This window comes from Xiphophorus hellerii, chromosome 9 (genome assembly GCF_003331165.1).
Source record: "Xiphophorus hellerii strain 12219 chromosome 9, Xiphophorus_hellerii-4.1, whole genome shotgun sequence".
Lineage (NCBI taxonomy): Eukaryota > Metazoa > Chordata > Actinopteri > Cyprinodontiformes > Poeciliidae > Xiphophorus > Xiphophorus hellerii.
In genome coordinates this window covers 6,751,210-6,768,614 of record NC_045680.1, presented here as the reverse complement: position 1 = coordinate 6,768,614, position 17,405 = coordinate 6,751,210, and the positions used below count along the sequence as shown (strand labels likewise).

Sequence of the window (17,405 nt, the reverse complement as noted above, 5' to 3'; positions counted from 1 at the left end):
ACAAAAATCAACCTGGAAACAGGAGTTAGCAGGAGTGCATGTAAACTTTATAAAACATATAAACAATGTTTGCCATATATTTCACCTCACTCTTAATTTTGAAAACCGGCAGCATTTTCAGGGAGGGAATGTTTATGCAGTGACAGCCTCTCTTCTGCCTCAGGCAAAGTCACAGGCAGAGGCATACCAGAGTCCATTCAGAGTCTGGTTGGACCGCCCTCCTATACGTCATCCATGACTTCCAGAGCAAAAAGTATAAAGCAGCCTAACAAGCCAAGAGGGAGAAAGAGACAAGACTAAACCATGAGAGAGAACCTCAGCAGCATGTCGTCACAAAACATGGCTCTTCCTGACTGCATGAAACCCAGTGACCTGTCTGCAGAGAAAAGGGGGATGAAGTAAGTCTTATTCAAAGATCTTTTGATGTTCTTAATGAAACTTTACTTAAAATAAGAAGTGATTAATGTATTTTGTACTTTTTAACAGGAGAAAGAACTGGAGAAACAGAATAAGATTTCTGTGGACAAACTCTTCCAAGTCGATTCTGCATCCAATGAAAAATAAGTCATACAGGTAGGATGGCAATTTTTATATATGCACATATATGTATGTGGTTGATACATTGTATTAATTTAGGTTTGAGGACTTTTATCCACATAACTATATTTTGATACAGCCTACTGTCAAAAGGACTGAATATATTCAAAGTGAAAGAGATTACAGTGTTCAGTGTAGCAGAACAAACTGCAAAAAGAAAGTAAGGCTATGTAGTCAAGTCTAGTGAAATTATAGCCAGTCGATTGTAATACTATTTTAGCTGTTGTAATCAATTGCAAGGATTTACAGTGGCGTAAAAAGTGGTAGTTGTCTCAGCTATAATTACCTCTTACGAGAGCTCTGTTCTCTACCCTCAGGCCAAGTGTTGATGACGTGAACCAATGGGCACAGTCACTTGACAAACTACTCGGCCATAAATGTAAGTATCATTCATCCCGCTGCTGCAGCAGTCTTACATAAAAGCGTCTCAAAGGTCACACTGTAACTGGGAGCTGAATAAAGGAATTTTATTGGCCTCAATAAACCAAAGCTCGTAATAGCTTTGCACTCACTTTACCTTCCATTAATGGGCAAAGAGCCTCAGAAAGACGCAAGGGAACATCTCACAATCCTCATGCTCTGTTTCTTCCTCCCACAGATGGGAAAGCTGCCTTCCATATCTTTTTGAAGTCCGAGTTCTGTGAGGAAAACGTCGAGTTTTGGACGGCTTGTGAGAACTTCAAGTCCCTCACGTCACAAAAAGCGCTGACATCCAAGGCCAACCGCATCTATGAGGAGTTCATTAAAAGTGAAGCTCCAAAGGAGGTAAGAACATTTGCTCTTTGGGAAGTTATTTTAACTTATGTCATTTTCTCTGTGGTTTTGAGAATATCAAATGTTAAATATTTTGGGTTTTTTTGCCACAGATAAATCTGGATTTCAACACAAGAAATGCTATTGAGCAATGCTTACATGCACCCACTGCCACGAGCTTCCAGGCTGCACAGAAGAAAGTCTACAGCTTGATGGAAAACAATTCCTACCCTAGGTTTATCCACTCAGACCTCTACAAGGAACTGTGTGCAGTTGCCAGTGGAAATAGCAAGCTCATAAAGTGCTAGTCAAACCACACACACACTCCTGAAGTCATTTGTTTACTGCTATGACTGTGAGTTCAGTGCAGATGATGTTCATTCCAGGAGCTGCATCAGGATAACAGACCTGAATGCAAATTTTGAACATTAACAGCAGCAGCGAGTGTGGAAAATGCAAAGTGAATTTTTAGGTTGTCCTGCTGCGGGATTTCAACAAGGAAGCTGTGAGGTTAATATAAATAAGCTGCAGGAAAAGTGCAGAAACTTTTTACAAGGTGGAATTAAGGTTACATTTTCATCACCGGGTCATTACCCACATTTTTTTTTTTTGATCCACTATTACAATTTTAGGCTATTTCAAGTTTTATGGAACAATACACTTAGAACAGAATAACATTGTAGAGCTGCAGAACTGAGAAATGAAAGCACTGAACTGTGCTTCTCTGCTCCAATGAAACCGACAGTGCTGTAAGAATGTATGTTTAGTCAAAATCCACTGAAGGACTATGTAAAAGAGTCTTACACTTTTCTGTAACCCCCTTTTTTTTTACTCGCATTTGCACTTGTTTACACAAGGTGTGCAAGTTTAATGTGTATGATAATGTCAACTGTTTTCACTGCAAATGATTGTGAGAATGTAAATACTGCAATCCTGCACTAGATATAATATTTCATGTATATTTAAGCTTTGGGCAGCTGGCCTGCTTTAGAAATAAAATATTTTCTCAATGTTGAAAACCTTGAATGTGGTTCTTTATAGATCTAGTTCAACCATAAACCTATACATTAGAATCTCAGCTTCACTGCCAGATCTTTCACCCACGTTAAGATCACTCTAGTAAGCTATTTCTTCAATGCTTTTGTACATTTAATCCATAGATGTTTGTGGATTTGACCAAGGTTTTAGGAAATTAGTGGTTGATTTAGAATAGTAATTATATTATTTAAGCTACTCAAGTATCAAAAATATTATCAGGCAATCACGAATTACATTTATTGTTACACAAGATACCTATGATGCCATACAATGATTCAAAGTGCGGTGTCCACCTTTTCAAATGAATGCACTCAGAAAATGAGCTTCAAGAGGAACTCATTTGTGGACTAGGCCTCCATGAGTCATTCTTGTCCCATCTGAGCTGTGAATCTCTGCAGTTCCTCCAGAGTTACCCACTAACCTTTTGGGTACCTCTGTGATTAAGCTTTTCCTTAACCCTGTGTCAGTTTAGGTGGACAGACATGTTTTGGTAGGGCGGCAGTTGGACTGGGTCTATGTTCAAATTACAGATTGAACAGAGTTTTGTAGAATGTTAAATTTTTATAACCTAACTCTGCGTATAACTTTTCTGTAGCTTTATTCCAACACTTCCTTCCCTTGGAAGTCTTAACAATTTAGGTCAATTATGTCCTGCAACAAACCTCACAGAACAGCTGTACTTATACTAAGATTAAATTACACATTGGTGGACTATATTTTAAAAAGTTTAGTTTTATATTGTGTAGAAGTACAGTAACGGTGGCTGAATACAAATGTATGCAACACTTTTCAGATTTTACTGTTTCCTCTATCTTCCCAACTATACATAGTTTTATTTAAGTGCTGTGCATAAATACAAGTGAACTTTGTTGCAGCTTGTAAATTTCAGCTGCAACAAAGTTACAAAGATACATAAAAACTTCTGGAAGGCACTACATGTGGGAATTCATGCAGAAGGCCATTTCATTAAGTATAAGTCTCTTTGCTAATTTTAGTGGAAAATTCTCTAGATGCCACGCAGTCAGCATCACTCAGCCTAAATTAGAAGGTGTAATTTAAATAGCAGTCATTTACCCATGGCAAAAGGACAAAGGTCTGCAATGTACCTAGCTATTAGAAACAGTTTGCTAAGTCACACAACTACAACATTCCTTATCTTTTTGGAATACTACACCCTTCTTTGTTTGACTATAATAACAATGATGAGTGTTTAGATTGTCAGTGGAGAAGAAGAGACAGTGTGAATCCTCCTCCAGTCTGACGTATGTCTGCGTTCAAAGAGGCTGAGAACTCCTTGCAGCAGGAGGAAACAAGCATCCTGCTCCTGACACCTCCTGCTGCCTTTACCTAGAAACATATTCTTTTTTTTTCTTTTTCTTCTCTGTGCCTGCAGCTGAGAGCAGTCTATTTCTGGCCTGTGTCAATAAAAGTGGGTGTAGTCGACTGAGTAAATGTGTACAATTTACTCTTTGTATTTGTTTTAAGGTTTTTATGACAGCAAAAGAAGAGATGTTCCTTATGTTTGTATGATTACTGCAGATTATTTATTTTTTTTTAACTTCAGTGTCTAAAATTTTGTGCTTGTTGGAAACATATTGGACTATAAGCAAAAAGAAAGCCTGCACCTCCTGTCATCTGTGTTGTTTTTCTGACATTTGATGTCAGGTTACATTAATTTACTTGGGTTTATGTTTAAATACTTTGAACAGAAACGTTTTTAGCAATGGGCCTCTTCAGCTCTCTAAGGAACTGTGTGCGATAATGAGCTTCATAAATAAACTTTCCTTGACCCTCCAAGTAGGCATACCAAATACGCATTCCGTTATGCAGCAGTCTTGCTATTTAGGACTTCATTCTTTTTCATAGCATTTGTGTTCCCCGTCTGTCAACTGCGGTACTTTGTCCCGTGACCCTAGTCAAACACACAGATAATTTTAGTGGATTCAATAAAGAGCTAAATACAGCGTGGTGATTAGGGTATACAAAAACCTCTGCTGAACAGAATACTTGCTACTTTAGTTGCTCGTTCACGTGTCGTGACAGAGAATAATAAAACAGAGAGGATTTTTTTTTCCCCCCTCAGCTGGTAGTAAGACCAATGAGTTTTTCGTCCGTTGCCATGCACTGACCTGGCAACAGACTCCTGGGATCGGGTCCAATAAGTACTTAAGGTGCATATGTAAACTCTGGATCTAAAATTAGAAACTGGCCACGTCTTACTTCGGTCAGCAGACTGCAGATGCGTCAGAATGCACAGAGGTTTAGAAGTACGCTCTGTTCAAGAGCAGCAATTAAAGCAAATAAGTGCATTCTCAGTAAGTTTCCATTCAGATGCTGATTCAAATGGGAAGAGAAAGTTTGGAACATCAACATATTTCTAACTCTAAGAAATGGAAAACCATGTGCTGTTTTGGTTGATCTATGAGTGGATTTCTGTTTCAGAAAATAATTTTGTGTATATCCCCACAAGTCTTGGACGCAGAAGCCTTGTGAGCTCATTGTAAGTCCTTTGATAAACAGATGCAATGGCTTCACTTTATCATTGAGATTAAACCGTGGGACAAACCCATATATACTAAATAATCCAAAAACACGTAAAAACTTGGAGAACTTAAAACAATTCTAAGTATGAATATTTTTAAAAGGGGCTGCACAGTGGCTCAGTTGGTAGCAGTGTTGCATCGTAGCAAAAAGGTTCAGGGTTTGAATCCGGCATGACGTCTTTCTGCATGGAGTTTGCATTGGCACCAACTGTCGCATGGACAACCAGGTATAGACAGTCAATTGATGGACTGGATTTCTTTTATTGGTCTTATTTACAAAATTACAATTCCATGCTTTGTCAAAAAGCTAACAATCGCAACACAATGATTCTAACAAAATGAGATTATATGTTAACAAAAATGTTTTATCAGTCATACTTAAATAAAACTACAGCTGGTTACCATGTGGCTACATATACAGATGGAGATCAAATTAAAATATCAAATCATTTGTTCATCATCAAAAAACCGTTTTAACTAATTAAATTAAAAACTATTAAATTATCACATCATGTAGATTCATCACACTATCTCAAGACGTCACAGCTTGCAGCTAATGAAAACCCAAAATAATGTCTGAGAAGGATTTGAAATTGCATAAAAATGTAATATTTGCAAAATATTGAGAAATATTGCTTTGCTAAATTTAATACATGGTCTGGGTTTCTTTTGCACGAGTTGCTGCGTAAACATGTCATGCCATGGAGTTTGCTGGGTATTCTGGCCGTGATATATCATGGAATTTAAACCAGGTATTGGCACTTTTGGCAGTGTGGGTAGGTGTTAGGTTCTGTTGGGAAATAAAATCATCATCTCCATAACACTTTTCAGCAGATGGAAGCATGAAGTGCTCACAAATGTCCAAGCACATGGCTATGATGACTTTAGTCTTGATAAAAGACAGCTCACATTTATCCAGAACTCCTTACTGACTGGAAAGTTAACTCTGGTCCTCCAGTAATTATACATTGGTGTCTCTCCTCCCTCCTCCAGACTCTGCAACATTGATTTCCAAATGTAGTGCAAAATTTTATTCCTTTTCCTCCTTAATCCAGGTAAGGGCAATCCTCTGTAGACTATGGCTGCCCTGTTACTTGTACACTTATTCCTACCCCACTTTTTCTTTGAGCTCAACGATTCATAAATGATTGGTTGCACCACTCTGAACAGCCAGCATCTTTAATAACGTGTGACCTCAGCTTCATGTTGAAGGTGTTAATGTCCATCTTCTCCAGGAAGTTGTGACAGTAACATTTACTATCCATTTTTGTTATGGATAGTAAATGTTATCTTAACATTTACTATCCATTTACTTAACATTGGTTTTAATCATCTGTAAGTTTTAATGACTCAAAATCAAATAACACAAAAAAATATTAGATGAACTAATAATGGCATGCAAACCACATCCCAATGTTTGAGTGATACCTTATGAATTATGTAGACTTAGTGATCGCTCCAGCAACACTTTTAAAATGCTATTACATCGCTTCGACTGTAGGTGGCGGTAAAAACTCATGTCTGACTAACAGCACTGAATCTCTTTAGACGAGATTATACCACGGTGTATAAAGACTGTTGTAGACAGAATTGACCCCTAACACTTGGACATTTCTTAGTTTGAAAAGTCAAAAAATTTCCACTTTACAAACTCAGAAATTGCCATGTTTTTTCTAGAATATGTCGGAGAGTTTTTGGAAGTAATTTACTCTTTTCTATCTACAATATCTTAAACCATCGTCTGGCTTAAAATATAAACCAGAAGATGGGTGAAAAAGAGCAAGATGGAAATTAAATCTCTGAAAACCAAACAACTCACAAATGTCTAGACATTTTATTATGAAAATAAGACAAAACAAAATATTACCACATTTTTTCCTTCAGACATGCATTAGCGCTAATAAAAACACATGGGGACAGCGTTTCATCAGACAGTCTCTGTGCTGCAGCTGCAGTGCAGTTCTTTCTTTCTGAATAATTCACAGGAAGCCACAGTGTGAGCGCCGCAGGCCGTCCACACTCGCTCTCATGAAGATAACTGATGAATCTGTACATGGCTCACTGACGAAAGAGTAACTCCGGTGTTCAGGATGATTGGGTGCTTTTGTCTGATTGGAAATTTCTCTGATGAAGTCAGTGTTGGTGTTCTTCACTTGGCCTCCTGAGCCTTTTTAGCGCTCTGTTTTTCTTTTGCCTGTTTAGAAAAACCCACATTGACCATGATGTTTCAATTGGTACAGCATAAATGTGTTAAAACAAAAGACAATTAAACGGTTTTAGCTTTTTCTTACAAATCAACCTGCCTTGCTTTTGAAAATATAATGTTCACAGGTGATGCCGTCTAGTGTACAAAATAAAAATTGAAGCAGTGGTTTAGTCGTTTCATTTGGCACTTTTCTAGAAAGGAGTGCTTCATCAAAAGTGGTAATTATTTTCCTTTTAACAAGCCTTTTATCTTCCTCGGAAAGAATTATCTCTCATTCTCAGCCCACAAAGAGTACCTGCAGGTCGCACCCAGATGGCTCATTAAATTAATTGGCATGCTTAATGGTGGACGTTTAGAAATGTCATGGCACTTATATTCTCAGACTCTGTGAACCCAGAGTCAATAAAGTCGTGGAAAACTGCAAAAGGGAGAGAATTGTTACCTTTTCCACCAAAGGTATTAGCTGTTGGTACTCTGCCAATGTCTTCAGTAGCTCCATGATGAAGGGAAGGTAGTTGTGCTTTCGTCGAATATTTTCAATCTGCAAGAAAGCAGAATTTAAAAGAGCTGGGCAAAGCTACATTTGTTCTGTGACGGATAAATGAACCAATAAATACGGATAAATGGTCAAATAAAGCAGAGCTCTAAATTTATGAACCATTTTGTGTTGTTAACCTTATATCTTTTAAGCTTCTGGTTCTCCTCTTCAATAAGGAGCTGACACTTGGCAATCTCTGACTGGATGGAGCTAAGAAATGTGTTGTTCTGGTCTGTGTCCATGGGCTCCTCCTGCAAACATAGTAATGAAAACAAAAATTACTGAAAGGGTGATTTAGAAAAAAGAAGAGTCTAAACAGTTTGTTGGATACAGAAGGATCTTCTTCTGATCTGTGCGTCTGAAAATAAGACAAACGAGCAGTGCTTTAAAAGATGTCACTGAAAAAGGTTACATGAAGTTAGGAAAAGAAAACTTTTGCTGACCTCTGGTGGTGAAAAAAAATTCACAGCAATATAAATGTTTAATCAAGATTTTGTAATTTTGTAATGTCTTAATTGAACAAAAAATGATTTTTGGAAAGGCTAAAAGTTTCAGGCAGCTTATGGTTAACGTGAACAACTACTGATTATGTGCGTCTTTCACGCCTCACTCATAAAAAGCGAAAAATGCTGCATGCAGTTTTGAGTTAGGTAGAAAAATATTGATGTGCTCTTTATGTGTATACATACAGGGATAATATTGTAAGGACTTAATTTACTGCTGGATTCCAAACCAACACCTCTATCAAGCAGCTTCTTTTTTTAAAAAATGTATCTTTGAATCAAAGCTAAATGTATACAAATGACTGTATGGGCTGCAACAATGAGAAAGAAAGCTGTAATTAGACAATTCTAAATGGCAGACAAGACCTGAAAGAAAGCAGAGAAAGCTGGTGCATTATTTAACATGTATGCAACTGGTTTGAGTTCTGCTACCAATTGTATATATGCACACCAAAACCTGGTTTGATGACTTCACATTGAAGGCTCACCCATGCTTCCCCCAAACCATTAAAATCTGCTCTCATTGACTTAATCGCATACCAAAAACTGAATGATCCTGTTTGGACCATTTCTGGACATCAGTCCATGTAGAACTACTTCAACAGAGCTCTGCAATGTGTTTTGTGAGTGGTCAGAAGCGTGTTTTATGCAGAAATTTACTCAGACAGCAACACTGATGTTTCACTTAAATGGGTTTTGTTCGTTCACATTAAATTGGAGGAATGTTCATCAGATGCTGTGAAGAAATATGTATATTTGTACAATTTTTCACAAAATACCTACAAAGGTTGTCAAATGGCTAAAAACTCTTAGATAGAAATTTTAAAGTGGAGTGGCGTTTCACTAAAGCAAAATGAAGGATGCAGGGACAAAGTGGGGACCTTGGCGTGATGCATGCTGTAGTGGGAATGAGCGTCACCAGGTGGTTTCCACCGTGTGAGAACACAAACTAACCCACAACCACGTGTGAAGTCTGGTGGAGCTTTAAGGTTTTACAGTTAGTTAGTTTATACAATTATAGTCTGATAAATGTAATTTGGGCTTAAAAAAATAAAAGAATAAACAAAAAAGTACACAACCAATATCCCCTCAATTGGCAACGTGTCCCTGCAATGCACACTTTCATCCTCTGAAGACTGAAGCCACTTCTTAGTGGTGTTTTGAGAAGTTAGTGAGGGTAAAGCTGGCAACTGAGAGGTGGAAACAAAATGCGAAACGTCTCCCTGACAGGTATAAATTGACACAAAATAGTTGATAACCATCTTGTGGTTAACATAATTTCATACCTGAACAAAGTCAGGAATGCAGAGGTAGAAAACAGTAAAGGAGCAAAATGGTCAGCACTTGCAACAAATGCAGCAGTAGAGAGATTATCCAACAACAACAACAAAAAATCTCAAATACGTGGTTTCATCGTCATTTTTGCAAAACTGTTTCAGAAATTCTTTAAGGTAATTTCTGGAAAGGATACCAGACTGACATATTTGTGAATCAACTTTAGGGACTATTAATCCTCAATTCCCTTAGTGATAACTTTTTTTTCTGTTTTACTAGTGAAGGTAAGACAAAAAACAGGGATTTTAACAATTACTAAACCGCTTGTTGAGGCTTTAGTTGGTTAATTTTGGGCTTTTTACTAGGCAAAAAAAAAGTAGAAACAGTTGCAAAAGCATATTTTAAAGTAATAAAATGAATGCATGATTCAAGTGTAAACAGCATTTTTTATTTTAAAGTCAAGCATGCAGTTAAGCCTTCAAATAAGAAAAGTAATATTATTTCTCATTGCTTCTTACCTCTGTAAGCTGAGCCTGGAGCTCTGCAATTTTCTTCTCGTATACCATCTTCCTGTCGGATACGATGGCCATCAGGTTGAATCGGATCTCTCCTTCACTGTACCTGAAGAAGAAAACAAGAATTTCTCTCAGCATTTAATAGACTTAAACTTTTTGTAAAAACTTGTTATTTCCGTATATTGTTTACTTCTGTATTCTTTTCTCAATTACTGGGCGAACTGCACTGATCCAGTCATCCTGGTTGCAGGTACCTGTGGCATAAAACACTACTATGAAAATCTGTTGTTTCCACAAGCATGTATAGTACATCACTATCAAAAGATAATCAAGATCTCATGTTAAGATTTACATTTTTTTGTTTTTACAATTTATACAGAAACTTTAACCAACTAAAATATGCATAAAGTGAATCATTCTGTTTACCCAAGTCGATTGGTCCTTCCCGAAGCCCATCCAGCTCATACAGTCTGCCGTTAACAGGAACATAGCTCACAAAGTGAAAGGCGTCTTCATCCTTTGCTGAAGACTTTGCATCAAATTCAAACATCTGCTGTCTTTAAAACACATAAAAACCCAGTCAAAGATAATCATAATGGGACAAATTCTGATGTTAACGTTAGACACAAATAAAGCAAACATAAAGCAAAAGACTTTTTCAATGAATTATTAGTATAAACTGTAGAAAAAACGTCTTCTTTATGTTATTAGATTGAAAAAACAACAGTCAAGAATGCTGAATATTTTGAAACTGACTTGTATTTCAGAATACACATATTAATTCAGCAGCTAATTCACAAATTTACAAGAGGCTAAAAAGAAAAGAGCTTAGGAATGACATGGGAAAGCGCTCACCTTGCAAAGCTGTTGTGAACTTGTCGGATCACTTCAGAGTTGCTGAGAGCCAGACCCTTCATCTGAGAAGCAAATGCAGAAGATTATAAAACCCACGGTGAAACGCTGGCATCACAAAATGCAGAGGCGGAGAGAGCTATTCAAGTCATGTTGTTTATCTCTTCTCTCATCATAAGTGAAAAAAGCCAGCAAGTATACAAAGATACCATTTACGTACAGCTCCATCAAAACTCTGAGAAAACTCTCTGAACTCTGTCAATGTGTCGCCAAGCAACATGTCCGGATGGGAGCAGTTGAGCAGAACGCTGATGATCGCCTGGGTGGCGCATGCATTGTTTATGACCTGAAAATGGCACACAGAGCAGAAATTACACACATTTAAAAACGCACAGAACAACCACTGATTAACAGTAATAAGGATCTGCAGCATCTTCACACTATGCAGTTGGAAATGGACTAGAGCTGCAACAATACTAACAATTAAACAGAAAAACGGTATTGAAGATATTCTTTCTGGTCAATAACATTTTTGTGACATTAGCATTTTTTTTATAAACTGTTCATGCAAATATATTTCCTTCAAGTAGCTCGAATTAAATCAAGGTTTTTATATAATAGACACGGGGAAGACATTAGGTGTATCCGTAAATATATTGCCATTTAGGGTGTGCGTCCACATGGATCTGATGTTTTGGAACAACAGGAAAAAAAATATTATTTTTGAAAATGAGTCCCATAGTGGGAAAAAAAAATCAAAACATCAGTTTAATATTTCAGTGTGTACATGAGAGCCGAGTCTTCTTTGATATGACTCCAGGGGACTGAATCCAAATGTACACCACACTTTTCACATTTCATCTCAAAGAAATCGTGAAAACATTTAACCTTTTCCCTTTTCTTTAATTGTTTAAGATACAAACCTACACCACAATGAGAAAACCTGTGTGCTACAGATATGTTTTTTACAAGAGTTTTAAATTTCACATTCATGCAGTAAAAGCATAGCAAAAACATTATCTTGGATGAACTGTTTAACATTAAAGAAAACAAAGGGAAACAATTATTACTTAAACTTATTTCAGTCCTGGGTTTGTTTAACCTTCGCTGAGTAGGTTTCATTGTAAACGATTTACCTGTTTAGCAAAGAAAATGTGGTCTAGCCTTGAATCCTGGACAATTGATCCTGCTGGTTCTTCCCCTGGCTGCCACTTGAAGAGAAAAATCAACCCGTGGACTGGCCTGAGACAGAACAGATTTATTAAAAATTACACCTTAAGAGAAGGAGTGCGATAAAGTCAAGTAGCGAATATAAACATACTTCAGGTTCTCAAAGTTCTCTGGTTCCATACTCCAGATCTCTTCAACCTGAGCCCCTTTACAGCCTGACAAATAAAAAAAGCAGCATTAAACTAACATTTAAATAGCGGAAAAAATAAAATATCTTTACACGCGGTTTGACAACAAACACAAGTCCGCTATCTTTGCGGATTGTTTTTACGCGCCGTCGTTTTTGAACGCTGAGTAATGCTAGCTATTTAGCTTCCCTGATGAAGTTATCGACCGCTACCCAGTTACCGCATGCAAATGTTTAAAACATGTAAAATTCAGATGCCAGATCAAGATTCTCAGCTGGTTAAATGTATACACAATGAAGAAAATTACTCTCCACCAGCTAATTTAGAAGTTAGCTTTGCAGCAACTAGCTAGCGTTTGCGCATAGCCACATTATATTGAAAGAGCTGCCAACGTTTGGACAGGAAACACTCACCGAAACCTTTAATGAGCTCCGTGAACACTCCGGGGTCGCTCTCCATCAGACACCATTCTCCTGCGCTGCCAGACATTTTTCCACCGTACAGTTAAGCCCTCAGAACATATATATTTATCAAATTATTATAGCTTAGCGGTGCACACGCTAGCTAGGCTAATTAATTGTAGCACAGTGACCTCACTTCTATGCGGTGCAATGTGTTCTAGCAGGGTACGCGCGATTTGTTTTAGAGGACACACCGGTGGGGTGCTACCACCACTTTGCAAAAAAAATAAATATATATTCGTTATGGTCTAATATTTCGACTTGTATGCCCATGACTCTTTGTGAATGTTAAATGTAGAAATGCATCATAATACAGTAGCACATCAATAAATACAGCATTTGATTCAATGAAAATATGCATTATAATTTCTATCTTATTATTGCTTGTAATTCACTGATAAGCTCCAATATTAAAATGTCAACAGAAACAAAAAAAAAAAAAAATCACCTCCAAAAGAGGAGAGAAATGCAGACAAATGCACTGGAACTTGAGAATGGTATTTCTTTCACGTTTATTAAATAATGTACATCTGACGTACAGGAATAAAAATACTTTTCTCCTATTTAGGCTCTCCTGGAACCTTTGACATGCATTGGAAAGTTTTTTTATCAATGCTATTCTCTAGTAAACATTCAGACATTCACAGCTATTGCTAAAATGTCAAAGAACAATAAGTTACTAAAATACACATAATGTTGTTCTCCAAGATTTGCAGACTAGCAGCATAGTAAAGTGTGTGTTATAATCAGGTGTTTTAATATTTCCAGGTATCCCAATTCCAGTACATATTAAAGTTTAAAGCTATTTTTTCCCTTTTATTTTGTAATTCAACAAAGGAACAGAAGTGCTTTCAGGGTTTACTTATGTTTTAAGATGGGAGATTTTAATAAAATGTATACTGATACTTCACATCTATGAGAAAATACAAGCAAATTGGACATCAACAATCTGTTTGACTTTGATAAACCAAGAGCATGGACATGTTCAAAAAATTTGTAACTTCTAGTATACAATTAAGTAAAGCATTAAATAATAGAGGATTTAAAAAGGCTAAAACGACGGTTAGTCATTTAGAGGGTTCAAAGTGTCCACTGCCTGATCCTTCGGTAATACAGCAGGGGGAGCACCGCTCGATGAGCGGCAGCAACTTTCCCTGCTGATGGAGCTGCTTGGTGTCAGAGCCGCCCCCAATGCAGCTTCCGTTCACAAAAACTCTTGGAACCTGAACAAATAAACAATGACAACATAGGAAAATTTAATGTGTGCCACCTACAGGGAAAGCTTTAAGAGACTACTGCTTAAATAGAATTTGCGTAAAAAAGAGAAAAAAAACGCCCTCCTTCCCCCCTACAACAAACATCTTCTCACACATTTCTGGACGGATTTCTGACCACTCTGCTTCAAAGAATCAGTAGAGATCATTTAAATTGTTTGATTAACACCCAGCTTTTACTCAAATTTACTATTGGGCGAAGACAAAGGATTGTAAGCTTAATTAGCCTGCTTTATTCATTCCAAACCCTGTTTTCACATTTTTTGGCTCACTTCAAAACATTAATATTACTTCCAGTCAAAAGAAACTTGTTAGTAAAATCAAAGGAAACTAAAATCTGCCAGAGTATGAATAATTTTGGTCTTATGTGTGGCTGAAATAAATATATATATAATTTTTTTTAAATTCGAAAATTCAAATAAACTGTTCATTAAAAGTCTCACGTTAAGATCTAACACTCTTACTGTTCTGACACCAGTCAACTGTGCCAAGGCCTCCTGAAGTCTCTTCCCATCGTTGTGCTGGTCCAGTTCAATCACCTTGTAATTGGCACCAATTTCATTGAACACATTTTTGGCCATTTTGCAATAAGGACAGGTGGTCTTGGAGAATATGACAACACAGTTCTGTGACACCATCTCCTGAAAGATTGAGGGAAAATAGAAATTAGCCCACTATAAGGCTTTCACTGAATATTTCCAGGATTCATTAGGTATCCATGATTTACCATTAGCATACACTCGATACTTTTTCCATCACAATTAGCTTTTTAATATAGGTATCAAAAGTAAGTCACATAATTGAAAATAAAACTGTCTATGTAAAAAAAAAAAAAAAAATTCACTTCATTAATAATTCTAATTACAAACTGAACTGAAAAACAACTTGCGGTAATCTGTAAGATCACACTGACAGACGATGTGTATGCAGACAAAAGATTAAAGAGAGCAGGAACCCAGCTGAGAAGCAACTATACATAGATCTGTCGTCAGAGATATTTCAAACACTATTTCTTGACTTAAATCATAAATCTAAAATACAAAGAGTTATTAGTGAGCTTCAAAGGGCATCCACTTAACAGTAGCACGACGAAAGCATGAGGTAGATTTGTAAACAACTAGTCACCTGAATAAGTTGTACACAGGCTGTACTGGAGAGGCTCCCAGTACTGGAAGAGATAAGATTCCCCATCCTGAAGAAAGAATAAAAAACATAGGTCCATTTGGCACAACCAAAGGAAAACAGGACTATGAAAACTAACACACACGGTAAGGCACATTTAATAACCTTAGAAATGTGATAATACCAAAGGAAGGGAGGAAAGGAAGGTAAAATAGTAGAACAAAAAGGAAGGAAAAATGAACCATAGCTGCAGCTTTAGCAATTACTGTTAGTGGAAGGTAGCAACACCGTGCATTCACTACTGCTGCTTCAGTTAATGGCCTTTCTACAACTGCAGTACGGTTTAAGAGACCGATAATCTAGGATTATCCACCTAACAGGGTTAATAAGCAAATGGTTCAAATGTCTGTCTAACTGCTCAGAAGTGTCTACTCAATTAAAAAGACAACAAACTATATGTATGTCAATGGAGGATTATATTGAAAAGTACATTAGTAACACGGTAAGCTGAAATAAGCTGTAAAGTAATTAAGGAAGAGACAAAGTTGCCCTGCTTGTTGAAAGCAATGTTAAGTTGACATGAAACTGGAAGCTTGAATGAATAGTTATTTCACAAATTTTAGGGAATCTAGTCTACTTTACGAGCTGTAGTTCAGAATCAAAAATTTAAAATAAGACATTTTAAGTCTGGTCTATTTCCTCTATGCTGCATAATTTTTCCTTAAAATATCAATTTATATAAAAGCAATTTCTATACCACAGAAAATCATTTCCAATGATGACCTCCATTACATAGAATCAGACTTGGTCTGATATTATATAAACAACTTACATGTATGTATCTATATATATATATAAACAACATACTGTATATATATATATATATATATATATATATATATATATATATATATATATATACAGTATATATACTGTATATATATATTCTTATTTTATCAGATAATAAAATATGCTTAAAGGAAGTTGGTTTAAATTTAGCACAATCCTGTCCACGTTTGTTGTCTTATTTTGTGTCAAGTTTTTTCCAAGATGAATGTTAATTGATTGGAAATGCTTTTCTTGGACTGTCACGAAGACGTAACTGTGTTTTAAAGCAGTGTTGTGGGATTTATACCTTGGTTGATTATTTTTAGAATATTCGATTTTGAAACATCTTTTCTAAGTCGGTCAAGAGTCCTTAAAAACAATGAAATAGCACTTTGACGAATCAACGATGTTCGGCGTCTGGGACAACAATATCTTCACAGCTGCTGAGTGGTTTGCTAATGTTAACGGTACAATTACAAAAAGAATGAGTAGTTTTAAACTAGGAAACGTGGACGTTTGATTAAAGTAGTTGAGCTTCTGTATTTTCTACATAAAGCAAGCGGGAATGACCTCCTGCAATCGGTCCATACCACTCTACGAAAACAGTCTGCGAGGATAAACATGGTGAAAAATGAACAAAAGGCTAGTAAAGACTCAAATTTGTGCCTCGAATAAAACATGCTGTTAGTGTATGAGCAGCTCTGGAGCAACACAACACACGGTCTAAAGCTTTTCGTCTGGTTTTGCCCTCTTATTTACACCGTTTCTGTCCGATTCCTACCTTACGAATGGAGCGCCCTTCTTCTTCCTATGTGAATAAGTGGCGAATCAACTGAAATGCACGCTACCGCCACCAACAGGACGGAAGTGAAGCAAATAAAAAAGTTATAGTATTTGGTGTTTATAAATAATACAGTAAGGACAAATTTACAACATGAGTAATTAAAAATAGCACCCTATTATTTGTGATAATTATTTTGTGACAACTACAGAACATAACATTCATAAGGATCTGTGGCAAAATTGGTATCATGCCACAATATTTGAATTTTAATAAATGAGTTAAAATGAGATAAAACTCAAGTAAAATGCTGCAGCACCTGCAAATAGTTGAGTGTTGGAGGTAAACGTAAACCCTGTGTTCAAATTCTGACAAAGCCATTTAAATTTTACCATTGTTGGACTGCAAAGGCTGTCGCATTAACTTATTTTACTCTTCTGATTTTTTTAATATCATTCCTCCTCATGTGTAATTCTGTCTTCAAAGGTTTATAAGAAATACATCACATTTCAAATCACACAAATGGAAAATAATTTGTCCTTGTTTCAGCATGTGAAATATAAAGAGGAGCTTTGCATACAACATTTTTCAAAAAAGGTGCATTTCAGTGGCAGTTATGCACTTTCAAGAGGTTTACCAAAAACACATTAACTAATATTTAATTATTGTTCTTAAATGCACTCAAAAGGATTACATATGTGACAACTGTCTTTTTAGTTTTCGTTGCTCAAACACTGAATTTCTCTTTTCATTGCTGCAAG

General features: G+C 36.5%; 3 protein-coding genes across 4 annotated transcripts; 1 reads left to right on the top strand and 2 right to left on the bottom strand.

Moving 5' to 3' along the window:
* The first annotated feature begins 264 nt into the window (after positions 1-264).
* Positions 265-2,369, top strand: LOC116725934 (regulator of G-protein signaling 2-like). The gene is made up of 5 exons (XM_032572357.1): positions 265-398; positions 487-573; positions 915-976; positions 1,196-1,362; positions 1,464-2,369. The coding sequence occupies exons 1-5, from the start codon at positions 304-306 to the stop codon at positions 1,656-1,658; spliced, it is 606 nt and encodes a 201-aa protein (XP_032428248.1). The 5' UTR covers positions 265-303; the 3' UTR covers positions 1,659-2,369.
* Positions 2,370-5,176: 2,807 nt separating this feature from the next.
* Positions 5,177-12,794, bottom strand: uchl5 (ubiquitin carboxyl-terminal hydrolase L5). Its single transcript, XM_032572356.1, has 11 exons — positions 12,592-12,794; positions 12,142-12,205; positions 11,957-12,062; positions 11,041-11,166; positions 10,824-10,885; positions 10,395-10,525; positions 10,159-10,222; positions 9,972-10,074; positions 7,813-7,926; positions 7,580-7,678; positions 5,177-7,125 (listed from the first exon to the last, which is right to left on the bottom strand). The coding sequence occupies exons 1-11, from the start codon at positions 12,665-12,667 to the stop codon at positions 7,081-7,083; spliced, it is 990 nt and encodes a 329-aa protein (XP_032428247.1). The 5' UTR covers positions 12,668-12,794; the 3' UTR covers positions 5,177-7,080.
* A 333-nt stretch (positions 12,795-13,127) lies between these two features.
* Positions 13,128-16,709, bottom strand: glrx2 (glutaredoxin 2). Of its 2 annotated transcripts, none has more exons than XM_032572358.1 (4): positions 16,645-16,709; positions 15,039-15,105; positions 14,378-14,554; positions 13,128-13,862 (listed from the first exon to the last, which is right to left on the bottom strand). In XM_032572358.1, the coding sequence occupies exons 2-4, from the start codon at positions 15,102-15,104 to the stop codon at positions 13,707-13,709; spliced, it is 399 nt and encodes a 132-aa protein (XP_032428249.1). In that variant the 5' UTR covers position 15,105; positions 16,645-16,709; the 3' UTR covers positions 13,128-13,706. The 2 variants fall into 2 exon arrangements, with proteins under 2 accessions (XP_032428249.1, XP_032428250.1); XM_032572359.1 differs by lacking the exon at positions 16,645-16,709 and adding an exon at positions 16,171-16,637.
* Positions 16,710-17,405: the final 696 nt, after the last annotated feature.